At 39.2% G+C, this 15552-nt stretch overlaps 1 protein-coding gene across 1 annotated transcript; it reads left to right on the top strand.

Moving 5' to 3' along the window:
• Positions 1 to 2645: 2645 nt before the first annotated feature.
• sfrp1a (secreted frizzled-related protein 1a) lies at positions 2646 to 15071 on the top strand. The gene is made up of 3 exons (XM_004565800.3): positions 2646 to 3349; positions 6259 to 6339; positions 13404 to 15071. Exons 1-3 carry the CDS (start codon positions 2845 to 2847, stop codon positions 13727 to 13729), a joined length of 912 nt encoding a protein of 303 aa, XP_004565857.2. The 5' UTR covers positions 2646 to 2844; the 3' UTR covers positions 13730 to 15071.
• The last annotated feature ends 481 nt before the right edge of the window (positions 15072 to 15552 follow it).

Raw genomic sequence — 15552 nt, 5'->3', positions numbered from 1 at the left:
GACAAAAAGCAGGTGTGCTTGTTTCTCCAAACCTTGACAGTGTTATAATGAAGCTTTTTTTTTTTCAGCGTCCGTCATGCACCTCATCAGCGCACGGCTGACGTCGTGTTCTGGAGCAGATCCAGTGTTTAGCCAGGGCTCGCTGGTGACAGATGACTCTAAATGAACATATATGTTCATTCTGCCAGGGCCAAAAATGCCCTTTCAAGGCAATACATGCACATTCACCCCCAGATGCAGACTGTGGCTTTAAACCCTGGTGAATATAGATGGATTGGTGGTCTTTAAGAAACTCTGTTCTCCTGCAGGCCTATAAGTCCAAATATTTAGTCTTTCTTGTGTAAGTCACACGCTGTTAAAGCACCAGAGCCTAATGGGCCAAAATGCTCTTGTTTGTAGGACCTTTTTTTTTTTTAGTATCCATTTCTCTGCTCTGTTCTCAAATGGAAAGTCACTGTAGACCTCTCCTCTTGCAGCCTTTCTTTTGTCTCGCTCAGTTTTGTTGGCTTGCTGCTGTGCTGACGGTAGTTTTTAGCAGGCCCGTCACGCTGGATGGGAGGCTTCCCCATGCATTTGAGCAAAGCCAGGTCTCGTCTGGAGAAGAAAAAGAAAACAAGCCTCCTGTCTCCAAAATTTGGAATTTGCTTTAGCAACCACCTATGCACAAACTGTTGTTGGATGCCATCAGCCCATAAAGCAGTCTGTACAGCATCGCCTCAAACACAGCCCTGCTTGTTAAACCTTCACCATTAATTTAAAATGTTAACTGAGGTGTCATCTTTAAAGTGCTTCAGAGAATCACTTGGCCTTCTTTTGAGCACACATCACCACTCTGGCATGCAGATTGCAGCACAGAGGTCTGAGTTAATGGATAATTTAACTCATGAGCAATCTGAAGTTGGATTATTTCTGATTTGATTATAACTCTGAGATGATTTACAGTTTTCTTTCAACATCTTTATTTTTCATTTCAGCTTTTGCACCCAGTAAATCGTGTTTTTTCTTTAAAGTGGTACCATCTGTCACTGTCCATCCATCCTGCACATGATGTACTAAACATTCTGCGTGCTGTTGCAGAACATTTTCTCTTGGCCTCAGTTCAATGAGAGGAAAATGTCTAGGTGAGCGGCGTCTCTTGCAGCAGAGACAGCTGTAAAACACATTTATTCTATAAGTTCAACTAGGCCGTTCCTCTCAAAGGCCTCTGTTTGCTATGTGCACACTTAAAATCAAATTAAATCCTCTGTTTTCTTTTTCCTCTTGCTCTACAAGGGCTGTTAACATCACAATGGAATGTAAATTGACCTCCATTTAAATAGAGGGATTTCACACCTTTGCCCTTATCATTGGATATGGGCAGGCTGGGAGGAGGGAGGAGATGGACACTTGGGGCTCAGCAAATTGACTTTAGCCTCAAGTGTTAAACTGAGCTGGATAAGGAAAGTGTTCCCCAGCAGGTTGCAAGTACAACAAGCACAAACAGAGCAGTATTAAATCATCAGCTCCCCATTTGATAAGTTAATGTACCCAAGAACTCCCAGAGGCAGCTTATCGGGTATTTTCCTTCAGAACCTTTCTCCTGCAGAGATAATTATTATGAATGAAAACACTATTTCCTGTCTTTACTTGGGAGGCTTCTTATCCTCTGTGTCTCGGCGTGTTCCCTGCAGGACATTTTAGAAGCAGTGGAATTAAAAGAAAACCTCTAAATAAGTGTTATTATTATCATTATTATTACTCACTAAGTCTTGGCTCAGACTCTTAAATTCAAAATCCTCAAAGAAACTTCAACCTTCAAGGAAATAAAGTGATATAAAGTAAGAATAAAGTGATATAAAGTAATAATAATAATAATGTTATTTTTTACTGAGTTTTTTGCTGAGTTTTTGCTGAGTCAAAGATGACACCCAAAACTGTCATGTTTCTTCAATAAAGTTATAAAAGTCGATTTTTTTTTATTTGTCTATCATATTTTCTGAACCAAATAATGTGTGCATCAGGCAGGCATTACAGTGGATATGCTTTAGGAGATGATCTGGGTTTGTGCTCCATTATATGGAAGAACATAAATTGCCAAAAGAATAAATGAGTTAAAAAGAATACAACAATGAATACGTAAATATGTACAGGTGTAAAAATGAAAGGAAAATAACAATAGATGAAAATAAAAGAAAGGAAATGCATTTGGAGTTGTTTCTGCGTTTAGGCTGTTTCAGGCCTCCGTACAGTAACAGCTGATGGCAACAAGCTTATAGAGCTGCTTTATTTAATATGAATGAAATCAGGATTTCCTCACATTCGGGGATGCGAGGGGCTCGTGTTGTTCCCTGCACCACGTTCTTGTTACAGGCATAAAACAAACCCAGTGTCACACTTTAAAGCTATGCAACTTCTAATCGAGCTTATTCCTACACCCCAGTCAGTCTGAAAGTATTCCCAGTTTATGCGCACATATCCAAATATATTTATTATTATTATTACTTTATATCGACAAATGAAGCGCAAAGGGAACGCTGGGGAGTCTCCCGGAGAGTTTTTACACACGCGGTCATTAAGCGCTTTGACTGACAGCCGAGTGCCAAAAGGCGCAGACGCGCTCCGATTGGTCAGAGCGCACTTTACAACCCCCTCTTGTTTCCGAGCACCGCACAGTCTCAGCGCATTACCTCCCCAAACTCTCGCAGGAGCCGCACGCAGCCCAGCAGCGGGACTACAGCCAGAGGAGATAGTGGACTTATTGCAGAGCGCCTTTCTCCTGCGTCGCTGTCGCTGTGCGTTTCTTCATGAACTGAGTGTTGCCTGGCACTCCGGTTAGCAATCATTCAGTGGCTGCAAAGACACATCATGAGCTCTACTTGTGAGTGCTTCTGCAGGATGTTCCGGCTGCTGGTGACGGTGGCACTCCTGTCAGGGTGCAGGGCGTCAGAGTACGAGTACTTGCCCTGGAATACGCCCGTCTACGGCAAGTCGCCCCAGTGCGTGGACATTCCGGACGACCTGCGGCTCTGTCACAACGTGGGCTACAACCGGATGATGCTGCCCAACCTGCTGGAGCACGAGACCATGGCCGAGGTGAAGCAGCAGGCCAGCAGCTGGGTGCCTCTGGTGCACAAGAACTGCCACCCGGACACGCAGGTCTTCCTGTGCTCGCTCTTTGCTCCCGTGTGCCTGGAGCGGCCGATCTACCCGTGCCGCTGGATGTGCGAGGCCGTGAGGGACGGCTGCGCCCCCATCATGGAGGCCTTCGGCTTCCCCTGGCCGGAGATGCTCACCTGTGACAAGTTTCCCCAAGGTGAAGTGTGCATTGCCATGACGACACCCAACGCCACGGAGGTTACAAAACCCACAGGTAACTCACCTAACAGCAACTTCAAAAGGTCAAACACACACACACAGACACACACACACTGTATATTTGTGAATAAATGTTTGACAAGGAAATATGCAAATTAATAGCTGAATATTTCCTGGGCATAAACCTGCCATTTAAAAGGTTTATTAACATGTTGTCTATATGATGTATATTTTTATTTATTTATTTATTTATTTATTTATTTATTTATTTTTGTTAAATAAACAAACTTTCTCAAGGTGAAATTTAAATGTAGAAATTTGAAGTCAAACTTCAATATAAAGTTGAAAACCTTTTAAGAGAATTATACTTTTTATATATATATTTATATATTCTGTATAAATAATATATTACCCCTGCAACCCTGATAAGGAAAAGCGGAAGAGGACGGATGTTTAAATAAAGAGTTCAGGTGAGGGGTTTATATTAAAAAATTTTAAAGGCATTCCCTTAAAATTCCAGTGAAAGAAAACAATCTTCAAGTTGTCTCATAAGGAAGAAGTTGAAAACGAGATATTTTGCAGTGTAGCTTGATGAATAAATATTCATTCTTTGAATCAGTTCCAATTTCTTAATATAGTATTAACTACCTAACCCTGACTAACTTGCTCACTTAGAAAACAAACAGCCAGCACTTTTGCCACCGTGTAAAAGACGACACCCGTGCAGTTAAATGGGCATGCAACTGTTGTTTCAGGGGTGAAAAGTGTGTTTGCAGATGCAAATCCGAGCACAAACAAAGCAAATGCGACCTTTTGGGGGAGCAAATTCAGCCATGAAAACCTGGATTTGATCCTGTTTTAACACCCACCACCCCTCATGTTTTTTAAAGAAAGTCTATCACGTTTACGTTTTCCTTTCACTCTATAATCCCCTGGCTTTAATGTGCAGGTGAAGTTGCTTGCTATTGACAACGAGTGATGTTGTAATATTGCAAAAGCTCAAACAGATGTTAGTCATTTATTTCAAGGTGTTCGCTGAGCTGGAGGACAATGCTGGGAGGAAGTCAAGCAGCAAAAAAACAAAGAATAAAAAGGTTGGAGGAAAAAAATGTGAATACCTTAATATATTTAAGCCCTGTGCTCTGGCAAATGTTGTGCATCTGATGAAAAGATGGAGATCTGGAAAATCGGCGTCCAAGTTGACGTCGGGAGGGCGGTTTGTAAACAGAGCTCCCAAGGACATTCTTTTACCCCTATCATCTATCACTAATGGGTGCTTTGGTGCAGATTCCCCAAGACGCTGCATCAGCAAATGGGGTTGTAGAGGGCAATAGCATTAGTCCAGCAAAACTGTCTTCCAGCACTAACCTCTGCAAGCCAAGTTGAGAAATGCCAGAGAAGCCCATAAAAATCGCAGAAAATAACAACTCTCTGGATGATAAAGCTGAGAGCAAGGCTGCAGTGCCAGGTTCTCTATCGGTTGCTCAGGCGAGGTGAGGTGTACGCCGAGGGGTGGGGGTGGAGGGACTACAACTGCCTCATTCACTTGAACCATAAAGTTAAAGGGGTGGGGCCTCTACTTATATTTCAATCTAAAGCCCCTTACTGAACATGTTGGCCATAAATGGAGGGACTGTGGATCTTCCTGCGATAACACAGAGCTCACTGTATCTTTGGGGGAGAAGGGACGTGTTTGTGAGTGTGTGTTTTGTCGGGGGGGGTTGTTGCTGACTGACATAGTGGTATGGATGGAGGCCTGTTTTTCTGAAAAAGACTCCTTTTTCAAGGTAAGACGAAGGGACCACACAGAGCTCCATGCTCTCCAGACTTCACCTGTTATCATTTGTCAGCACTGGGGTTAAATAAAGCCAGCCTGTTCCCACAGGTCGGCTGAAGCTCGGCTACTCAGAGTTTTGTTTTCTGGAGAGTCTCTCAGTATCTGATCTTCAGGGTGATAAACATTAACAGAGGCAAGCTAATCTCCTCAGCTGTTAATGATTGTTAATAGAGGCCAGCTAACAGTGCTTGAATACTGCAGCATAGGGACCCGTGATAAGTGATTTAAAGATGAACCAGGCGCTCAGAGGCAAAGGGACCCAGTGACTCTGTAAACATTGTCTGTTTTCACAAGCTCTTCACACCCGAGCGATGCTTTCACAAGCATTCGTTAAACACATGTAAATGGACAACTGGAAGAGAGTAGAGTGCTGTTACCTTCCCCTTTGGTTGATCGATCCAGGCCCACAGTGGGACACCGCAGTGTAGTCGGGGTTAATGTTGCAAGGACGCTGCGATCGCAATGCAGGTCCAAGTTTGTTTGGAAGGTCGGCTCAGCTGTTTGGCATGAAACGATCGTTTGTGGTATTCAAAAGAATTGAAAAATTGTGTCAGTAAAAAGTTTGCAGATATGCCTCAACTGAGTTACTTTTTGGCAAAAACACTTTTTGGCTCTTTTGGGATTTTTGTCTTTGAGCTGGCTATTATACACCTCTACACCCTTTTTAAACTCTGGAATCTCAGAACATTCTTTTAAGGTTGAATTGAATATCTTTACCATTTATTCCTTCCATATTTCTAATACTTTTTTAAAGGTGTATAGATGAGTGTTGAGCAGATGCATTTTGAAAACTGCCTTAGTGTAGCAAAAAGTAAAGAAGAGCGGCTCTTAGTTACAGCTGGCTATAAAAGCTTAAGGCATTCCTCACTGACATCAGGTCATCAGAGTGTACGAAACCCAAGGGAGTAGGTGACTGACTACTGACAGTAAACAGGATCTGTGCATCCTCAGAGATGTTAAGATGCGTAGAAGTCTGCAGGATAACTGACTGAAGTTGAATATGAGCACTCCTGACCTGGTCACCAAACGGGCAACATAAATTCCATTTGACATTTTGTCTTCTATTTGCACCGATTTCTTGTCCAATTGTTTCTTTGTTTTTTTTGTGTGTGTGTTTTCATCCACAGGTTACTCTCCCATCTGCCCTCCATGTGACAACGAAATGAAAACAGACACCATTCTTGAGCACATGTGTGCCAGCGAGTTTGGTAAGCGGCGTCCCAACACCCACAAAACACAGACAGTTGGATGCACTGCATAAAATCAAAAGAACTCTTTACTGTATTTCCCATCTTCAAAGTTCATAAAGTTTTATAAAGTGTGCAACTTTTATTTTTCCCCCCATAGTACACTGTGTCCTGGCGGTACTTGGTCATATTTGGCAGTTCAATTTAATGTGACGTTTTATCTCTTGGTTAGATATACTATCCCTGTCTGGTCTGGTGGACCATGATGTTCTGTGACTAATGAATTGGGGTCATTGAAGTCTTTAAGTGGCAGATCTTTGCAGTTGTAAACTGGGATGTTTGTTCTGTTGTCTGGGCTGACTGATGTTACAGATTACCTTCTTCGTATCCTAAATGGAAAAAAAAGTTAATGATAAACCATCTCCAAAAACAATTCTTAAATGCTAATACCATTTCTTCATGGAAAAAGATAAGAATTTGTTTCTCATTGTGTTGACATTGGGTGTTTGACTTGTGTTAATATTCTGCAACTGTTATCTTGTAATATAAAGAGCCGAGGTAGCTGTTCTAGTGAACTGGTTCTATGGTAATAAAATCTAACTGAGCTGGAAGGTCTTTGAGTGAAATAGTTCATACATCTAAGCTAATATAGGCTAATAAATATTCTATTTAATACGTGGTATCACTTTCAACAAGAAATTTCCACTCAGAAGCACAACTAATATCCTGGTTAGCATTCAAGAGTGATAGGTGTTCTGAAAACTTGCTCTCCAACATTTGTCTGTTTGTTTGTTTTGTTTTTTTTAATAGAATTTTAGCGTTCTATTCATCTATAGCTTTTTCTCAAACTGTTATTTTAAATCTACAAATGGTCAACTGGAAGGGTAGGCTAACAAGAACCATTAGCAAGCTTAATTGCTGTAGTTGTAAAACTCCAGTGCACAGGCCACAACTTAATACAATGCAGGAAACCCTGCTGGGTTATTGTTGGAGAATTGCAACACAGAATTATTGGGTAAATGAGAATTAACACACGTAATTATTTGCTACATGCAAGGCATTGGATTTTATTCAGATGTTAAAAAAAAATGCTCGTGTTTACTTTAGTGTTAGCTTTATGGATTTAAAATTTTTAGTTCAGGTTGTTAGGTGATTTCCCAAATACAAACCTGTTTCCAACAAAAATGGGACGCTCCTTAAATGTCATTCCTAGTAGTGCATGGGTTTTTTATGTTTTTTTCCATAAACATGAAGTGAGTAGAAGCCTGATTGGTATCACCGTTTTTGGTCAGAATAAGATCTGAGTGAAAACAGAATGCAGAGAATTACTAGCTAGTTTCAACTTGCATTTATGGACACAGTGACGGACTGTGTTTCCTTACAAAGGTTTTCAGAAATGAGCCTGTGTGGTGATTTCTGCCAGAGAACTTGCTGTTTTAAATGCATTGCTTCTCGAGGATCTAAAATTCACGGCTATTCTCAACTGAATGGCTGACGAATAGCTCAACTGCCAATTTTTGGCCTTGTTTATTGGGATTCTTCTAGATACTTTTAATCTTTCAATCATATTGCATACCAAAGATATGAAATCTCCAAATGTTTCACAATGTTAGGTTGAGAAAATTTTAAATTGTGGAGCTATTTTTCCCATGAATCTAATCTTTTAAGGGAGAAGTACTCTCCGTCTTCCCATCTGAATTTCAAGAAACCCATTCTGGGATGTTCTTTCTTACGCCAACTGAATCTAGTATTGACAGTTAAGTCAGTGTCTCATGTTCCACCTTGAGGGTTCTTTGCCATTACACAACTTTTCCAGTCTTTCGTTGACCTTTTCTCAACTTTGTAAAACATGTTTCCTGCTGAAAGACAACACAATTTCTTATTTTCTGCAGTTAATATGTCAACTTTTTACTTTAAGAGTAGTTGTAAGATCAAAAGCTTGGTGATGATCAGAAGATCAGTTTTAGAAGGATGTTGTTCATTTTGAAAGGCCATTCTTCAGCTCTGCAGTCATGTTCTGAGGTCGTACCAGAAATGTTCTTTTGGAACATTATCAAATCTAAAGACATATTCTGAAGGGGATTTGGAAGTGGGTTTTGAACACGTCAGAGCCTATTTGGAAATATTAAGAGATGGCTCAGAATCTGCTGCAGCCAGCTTCACACATTCTTTTCATTAGAGGATCCTCAGTCCAACTTGAATGGAAAACAACATTAAAAAAAAAACAGGAAGGAAGGACGATCTTAAGCTGATGAGGGCACTTGTTTTAATTGTGGAAATTTGGAGGTCTTACATGAGGAATCCAGTATAAACCATATGTACTTAAAAAAAGGAAATTGAAAGCTTTGAGTTCAATTAATAACACAAACACAGATTGAACTGCAGACATGAGAACGTTCAGAAATAATACACACATGATGCACACAAGATGCAAGTTGTTCTACTTTCATCTTTTATTCACCAAAGCTTGTGGCAGCACGAATTCCAGGTGCCAGGCTAAGCAAACATAGACTGGACGCACATTGAAAACACACATTCTTCCAGTTCTCAAGAAAAAGTTTAAAGTTACATTTGTTTAACAAATTGCATCGGTGTTTATGCTGCGGTGATGAGACTTGCCCCTTTGAGTCTGCGTCCCGGTTTGCCAAGGGAGCGGGCTGCATTATTGGCTTGTTTCATCTTGGATGAAGACAGATGTTGTTTTGCTTGCTTGTCATAAGTCACCTAACCAGCTGACATATGAGGATACACAGACAGATTTAGTGTCAGGCTGAGGATGAGACCTTGTTGCTTGTGTTGACCCTGCGAGGGAGGGACATAGTCTGGAATGCAACAAACTTCTCTATTGCTTCAGTATGGCTCGATTGTGGCGGGTAAACGACTAATGCGTAGCCTGACACGACACAGCGCTGCAGCTTGCCAAAGATTTGTTTGTTAATTTTTTTTTTCAGCAGACCGACGGAATTCAGTTTTGGTCTGGAGAGAAATGCTATAAATACATCCAACAGCAGCTAAACAGCAGAAGCTAAACATGAGTTAATGCCTTGTCTTGAGCAAAAAGGAAAATGTGCAGATGGAAATATCCCACGCTTTAATCATTATGTGTTTTATCCCACAAGGTCATCCCGATATCTTTCTTGAGTTCCAAAAAAAATATTTGGACAGTAAACTTTAACAAGGCAGCATCTTAAATCCAAGCCTGTTTTGTTTGGAGAAGACTGCAAAAATAGATGTGATGGATTTCTTTGCTTTTCTCAGTGGAACACAGGGATGGAAAACCATAGAGGGGCTTGAGGGATGAACCAGAGACTGAAGCCTTTGTTAATCTGCGTGGACCAATCATGTGTTCATTAAAAAAAAAAAAAAAAAACTCAACCTAGCAGTGAATTAGAATTTTTGTCCATCTCATTTACTTGAAGCTGCAAAATGAAAGATGCCAAAAATAGTGTCTATCATGCATTGCACTGCAGTGCTTCCCAGCATTTAAATTGAGCATGTTTGATTTTTCCATGTGGTTTGATAAAAGTGGAGAATTCTGTGGTGAAACTTTTGACTTGTGTCCCCTGGATGTGGAGTTTTTCTTTCACAGGAGGAAGGATGGCTGTAAGTTGTGTGTTTTTGAGCTAATGCATCAGAGTTAGAAGAACGAGTAACAGGTTTCCCTGGTGAGGACAAATATCGCTTATTTCCCTGAAATCCTCATGATTAATATAGCTGTTGGGCATGTATTTATGCACACATGTCCTATTTGCCGCACTCAGCTGTAAATGATTTCAAACATCATCACAACATCAGCTTTTTCTTCCCACTGCAATTTTTCTCCGTGCTTAAGGTTTTATGGTACCTCATTGTCCCAAAACCTCCAGAAGCCCTTCAATTAAATCTCCTCGGCTTCCAACTGTTCACTTTGTCCTTTTCCGAATTGCTCCCTCCCTTTGCTGATGTGATAAACAACAGGGCATTCCTGTGCTGGATGACTGTTCAGTCTAGCTTGGACCACTTGCCATTATTGTGAATGAGGAGCACTGCTCGCCCTCCTGCTGGGTTTATGACACGTTGGGCACTTAAGGATCCCATTAATACATCTGACCCAGCAGAGGTAATCGAGTCAGGTTTCAGAGACAACATCACAAAAAGAAATCTTACAATAGAAGTCATTTTATTTTAGTGTGCTGGCATGCGTAAAAGCATCCAAATCGCTGACAGTATATCTTCCTTTTAACTTTTGTACTGTAACAAAGGTGCAGCATGCACATATATTTGATTCCACTGAAGACGTTCCCATTTTATTTAAAGAATCGTCTATTTTTGACTCCTAAAAATGAAAACCCTTGTTATAAGCTGCATATATGTACTAGTTCTGACCTTTTGGGGGTTTTTTTACACTGTAAAACTGGTGGGTTAATACCTTGACACTGGAGTAGGAAAATAATTAGTGACAGTAACTTTAATCTCTTAACATCCAACTAATTGACAGTGGACTTTTACCCAAAAGTCTTACTCAAATAAATATCTTGTCACAGGAAAACTGTAAGGCCCAAATGCATCTAAGAGCATTGTTTGATCTTCTGATCCAGGAAGGGCTTCTGAAAACACGGTCACGTCAGTGTGAACATATTCATAGCTGTTTTACAGTTAATATGCTAATGTTATAGGTTATGACATAAGAATTAAGTGGGCAGATTTGAGAAATGCTTTCTCACAGAAAGGCTATCTTCTCTTTTCTTTTCTTTCTTTTGCTCACTGTATAAGATGAATTTATTTTTTTGTTTGGTAACTTTAAAAATTGAAAATATTTTAAAAACTAATGTAGGAAGAAACACAAACAAGGGCAGTTTCACTGACCATGAGAAAAGAAACACTGTTGTCAGTTATTTGATCATTTGAACGTCTTATTGTATTCTGCTGCTGAAGAGATTAAGCCCTCAAACAACGCGAGGTGCAAAGAAAGTTCAGGGCGTTAAAGGATTATCGAGGTTGGAGGATTTATCAAGATGAAGTCCTTTCAGTGGTGGGCCAGACCTTTTCTTTTATTACACACTAATTATGACCGCTGCATTTTGACTTCTCTGAACACTAAGCCCCCTCACAGAGACTGTTTGACGGGGGATAAGTCTTAATCCGTACCATGTGCACTGTTAATACAGGGGGAGGCTCTTTATTTATTTATTTTTCAACACTTTAATTAGCAATTAGCAATACGAGTGCAACTGGAGAGCAAGGATCCAGTACAGGTTTTTCTGTCTACTATAATTCTGTAAAAAAGCAAGTGATCTGGTGTTTAAAATCGTGGAGAAAATTAGATTGAAGCCTAAGTTTGTTCTCTTCTTACTGGAGTGGGGAAATGCTTGGTCAGGCTGTTCCGCTACTGAAGGTCACAAGGCTTTATTCCCAGCTTGATCGTGATTTATCCTGACACAAATGTCAGTTAAGTCAGACATAATGCACCTAGATATACTATATGACAGGTCATAATGTGTGTGTGTGTGTGTGTGTGTGGGGGGGGGGGGGGGGGGGGGGGTAATGGACATTTGGACCACCAAAGTCCAACTCGTGCTCTGTTTCAGAGGAAACTTAGAGATTAGAAGGTTAAATAGAGTTTAGTGAAAGATCAGGGGTATTTTGGTCAATCTGAAAAACATACTTGGACTTAAATGAAGGTGAAAAAAAATTATATTGCATTGCTAATTGTGATAAAGATATATGCTTTGTCTATATTTACACCTTAACCTCGTAACATCCGCCAGGTCACTAGTGATGTGTTTGTGATGCGCAGGTAAGAGGCTGGATTTTAAGGGAACATTTAGTTTCTGAAACATTGGTTGTTCACCATGTGGCTAAAATATAGCCTAACCCTAACCCTATGTGGTTCACTATTGACAAGCTGGAAGCCCAGCGCAGTATTCCTGAGAATTTATTTGTGCTTTGTTTGTTTGTTTGTTATGTCGTGAAAAGCAGAAAAATTAAGTGGCTTTGTCCATAATTGGATTTGGTCTTTGAACATCAGAAGTCACTGAAAAAACATACCGCATTATTTATTAGTATTAGGCTAAACCCCAGAATTAAGAGGATCATGGATAAGTTCTTTTGCATGAACAGGATTTGCAACAATGCACTGTTTGTGGGAAAATGAGTTTCAGTCTATGTTAATTAAATTACTTATGTATTATTAATAAACGGTGATCCAATTTTTAATCAAACATGAGTAAACAGCAAATTGTATAAGGCGGTATCTTGGCTAGCTATTCGTCATTAATCCATGTTATTGTGCAATACTGTTGACCTGAGCCACCAATAGTATTAAGATTATGAATGTACTTTGATTGTGTATGCATTCTGAAATAAAACACACATTTTTGTGCTTTAGCAGTCGTGCGCTTCACACGACTTTTTAACCTCATTCTTACTGATTATTCCCATTATTAGACTTACTGCCACACTGTTCAATAGTTGATTTGAATAATGGGCCCATGATGTACATAGACCACTTTTACTTAGCAAGTATGTTATAAGTGCTACTACTAAAATAAACATTGCTACTTTGGCAATGTTAAGAGTGTGGTAATGTATTTCATATTGTATTAAGTATGGCAGCGATTGAGACTATAACTGATTCAACAAGAGTTTTTTAATTAATGTCAAATAAAAAGTATTTTCCCATATACTTCTATACAACAGGAAGTCATGTTTTGCAAATTGAAAATGCAAGTTTAAAGCACCAAAAACATTCTCTTAAAGTTTAATATTACACTCATTCTATCATTGTACTGTAAAGAGTACAATGATATATTTTTTTATGGGTTTGATTCCTTGAATTTTAATGGTTCTCATTTGGAAAAATTAGTTGTGTATATGAGGTAAAAATGATTAAGAATCATCTGTAAAGGATGGGGAACCATAGTGGCATGCTTCCTTATATCTGATCACGGGAGACTGACCTGCCTAATATCCTTCATGATGATTAATTTTACTAGTGCACTACACTACCAGGAGCTGTCAGACGCAGCACTGTACAACACGTTGAGTTCAAAATGACATTCACATTTTAGAGTAAACTCATCTTTCTGTTGTTCCTCCGCCCACAGCTTTCAAGGCCAAGATCAAGGAGGTAAAGCGAGAAAACACGGACCGTAAGGTGATCCTGCAGAAGAAAAAGAAGATGTTGAAACTGGGAAACCTGAAGAAGAAGGACACAAAGAAGTTAGTGTTGTACTTGAAGAATGGTGCTGACTGCCCCTGCCAGCAGCTGGACAACTTGGGAAACCAGTATCTAATCATGGGCCGCAAGGTTGATAAGCAGTACCTCCTCACAGGCATCCACAAGTGGAACAAGTCCAGCAGAGAGTTCAAAAATGCCATCAAGAAAATGAAGACCTACAAATGTCCCGTATTTGAGAATGTTTTCAAATAATGTGACCTACCCCTTCATCACTGGTTGCATCTCATCATACATATGAACTTGCACAAGCATTCACAAACTTTCTGTTGTTCTCTTAATATATCTTTATGTCTTTGTACATTTGCAGATAGCCGATACTGTGGACTGTCTGTCGTGTTATGTTGAAGATGTGACGACAGGGTTGGGTTTTCTTTTTTTCCCTGCTTCAACTTAAAAGGACATTGTAGTAAAAGCCCTACCTTGCTGAAATCATTTCCAGTATATAGATACTTCATTCACATGCTTTCTCAAAAGGTCTGTGGATTTGTTTTGCATTTTGGGAAAATATACATACTTCTTTTTTTTTTTGCTAGCAATTAGAGGAGATGTCTAACACCACTTTCCAAGAATGTGTTTTTGTGTGTGTAAATTTGAAGCTAAAGCCAGTAAACTGTTAGCTTACCCTTTTTTTCTGAAAAAGGAAGAAGAAAAAGTGTTAGCTCAGCAAGAAGGAAACTGCTAGCTTGTCTCTGTCTAAACCTTTTAATAAAAGAAAGCATAAACTGTCATTTTACATTGAGTTTTCTGTGTATTACAAATAAAATGTATTATTTTAAACAGGGGTAGAGTCAAGCTAGCTGTTCCCTTTTACTTTAAGGCTTTGTATTAATGTAGGCTAACAATCTGCTGGCTAACTGTTATAAATACATCCAACAGCCTTTTATAAAATGGCTCTTTCTGATCATAAAGAAACTCTTAAAATTAGTGTATTTTAAACTTTAAAAGCCAATAAAGGTTTGTTGTAGAATAACTTATTGACAGAAGTCTGAATATGCTGCCATGATTATTCTGTCTAACTGAAGACTGCACTATCAGCAGTTATGAACATTTCTCTGAAGCTCATTCATTTCATCATTAAACATTGTTGTTTGAAATCCATAAGAGAAGCATTAACACCAATCACAGAGTAATTTGTAAGCCTGGGTGGCAGATTACTTGATTTTGCCTTTTTTAAATATTTCTTTTTATGTTGGTATACGTTTAGTCTGCAGTATTCATTATTCTTTGGTCATGGAATACGCCTTGTAGTCGTACAGTTTTGCAAAACTTATCAAAGAGCAAGTATTGGCAATTCTGTTTTTCTCGTTTGTTCTGCTCATGTTTCATTTTCAGCACTCTATTATTGCAAATTGGAATGTCAGCAGTACATTGTTGCCTATTACATGTACATACAAATTTTACATAAATGTATAAAAAAAAAAAAAAAAAACTAAATGTGTTGCCGAGATTATTTTCTTGATTGTTTTTTGTCATTCATTTTCTTTCTGGTGGTTGGACCAAAACTTGGTTCAGTAAAATATCTTTAAAATTGAAATTCTTGGTTTCACGTTGTTACTAAAATATGAATACTGACATTCCTCCAGTGTTATCATCCAGTGAAAGATTTAGGTTAAATTTGTTTAAAATTTGAGTCTCTCAAGAAACAGATTATTTAAATCGCATTGCCACCCCAGCCAAGTTGGCTAAGTAGTTATTAAGTGAAATTAACAGGTAACCTTTTTGTATTTTCAGATAGATTTTCTTTCTTCTTACAGAAAAGTTGCTGTCTATCATGCAAACTAGAGGTGACTAAGGCAATCTGCTAGTGACAAAAGCAATCACAAAAAGGGCTAAGATGAAGCACCTTTTTTGTAACTATTTCACCTAGCAACAACCAGCAGCCAGTTGGGAAATACAGTTTTTTTTTTTCAAAATGACCAGAAGCTGTATTATATCTAACATGTCAGCCAACTCACAAGCAATGTGCACATGACATCATGCACAGCGTCTATAGTGAATTTGTTAAGTGAGTTACA

The sequence above is a fragment of the Maylandia zebra genome, linkage group LG12, assembly GCF_041146795.1.
Source record: "Maylandia zebra isolate NMK-2024a linkage group LG12, Mzebra_GT3a, whole genome shotgun sequence".
NCBI lineage: Eukaryota > Metazoa > Chordata > Actinopteri > Cichliformes > Cichlidae > Maylandia > Maylandia zebra.
The sequence above is the reverse complement of the archived record's forward strand: the minus strand, read 5'-3'. Positions and strand labels throughout refer to the sequence as shown.